The sequence below is a fragment of the Octopus sinensis genome, unplaced genomic scaffold (assembly GCF_006345805.1).
Source record: "Octopus sinensis unplaced genomic scaffold, ASM634580v1 Contig15560, whole genome shotgun sequence".
In the NCBI taxonomy this organism is placed as follows: domain Eukaryota; kingdom Metazoa; phylum Mollusca; class Cephalopoda; order Octopoda; family Octopodidae; genus Octopus; species Octopus sinensis.
In genome coordinates this window covers 2,501-3,866 of record NW_021833794.1, presented here as the reverse complement: position 1 = coordinate 3,866, position 1,366 = coordinate 2,501, and the positions used below count along the sequence as shown (strand labels likewise).

Here is a 1,366-nt window from a genome sequence, read left to right as displayed (position 1 = left end):
TTTTTTGTTCGTTTGTCATGTTTGATTGGTAAATATTTACTCATGGGAAGCATACAATGTGTGTATATACGGATCAATAAATACACTTGTATATACACATATCTATACACATGGTATGGCGAATTCAATATGTGTAAGTATGATCAAGAGACATACTAAGTTCATAATTTATATACAATTTTTTATAGACACAATGTAAGTATGTATTATCTATATGTATATATATATATATATATATATATTATACATATATATATATATATATATATATATATATACATATATACATATCTGTATGCATATATATATATATATATATACATATATATATATATACATATGTATATAATATATATCTATATATATAATGCGTATGTGTTTGTGTTTGCGCGCATGTTTTCTCAAATAAAATGATTTTTATTTGTTAGCAAATATATATATATATATATATATATATTTATTTTTAATGTATGTTTATGTGTTTGTATATGTATGTGTATGTATATATGTATATATACATGTATACATAATTATCTATTGCAGTCATCTATTTTAATGTCTATAAATAACACTATATTGTTTGTTTTGTTCTTTTTTTTCTTTCTTTGTTGTGAATTTTTTTTAGTAAACAAAATGTACATTTGAAAAAATTGTGAAGTTTTGGGGGGCTCTTTTCGTTTTTCGCTTTCGTCTGTGTGAGTTTATATATTTTCTGTCACATTATGCTACTATTTTTTTTCTTTTACAGAGATGACTGTATATTTATGAATTCAACGTCTATTATCTCCAGCTTCTTTGTCCTCTTCGACTTCACCATCTCCTTCTTCTTCTTCATCTTCATCTTCATTACATTCTCATTCATCTCCTTGTGTTTAAGCCACCTAAAAAATTGTCCTCAAAAACAACATCACCAACACGAAAAAAAAAATTAAAAAACACTTAAATAAATATATAATATCTCAGAGTTTCTTTCAGGTTGGATGGTAGCCACTGGATAGTTCTGGGGATGGACAAGATGTAGTTTCTAATGCAGTTGTTGTCGCAGCAACGGAGGTGCCGCCTACACCCGCATCCAATGTCGGGAGTGGATATGCCCTCAAACGTTGCTGCCTCCTGTTTCACAGAGAGTTAGGGCTCGGGCTGCCATAACCACTCGATACATCGTCGCTGAGGTTGTGTGTTTGTCTTTTCAAGTGAGACAGGGCGTTGTAATTGTAGCTCATGTTGGCAAATACCATTCGTTCTTCGTAATCGTATTCGCAGAGAATCTTATTATCACACAGATAAAATCTATCACCGACACAGAATCTGGAAAAAAAAAGAAAAAGAAAAAAAACATAAGTAATATATAAACATTTGTAAGATA

General features: G+C 29.2%; 1 protein-coding gene across 1 annotated transcript in view; it reads right to left on the bottom strand.

The window, feature by feature from the left end:
* Positions 1 to 600: 600 nt before the first annotated feature.
* Positions 601 to 1,366, bottom strand: part of LOC115230434 (LIM domain only protein 3) — a 2,374-nt gene continuing 1,608 nt past the window's right edge. The window contains exon 2 of the mRNA XM_029800628.2: positions 601 to 1,308. Within this exon, the coding sequence (XP_029656488.2) occupies positions 1,119 to 1,308 (190 nt within the window). The 3' untranslated portion in view covers positions 601 to 1,118. The remainder of the gene's footprint in view (positions 1,309 to 1,366) is intronic.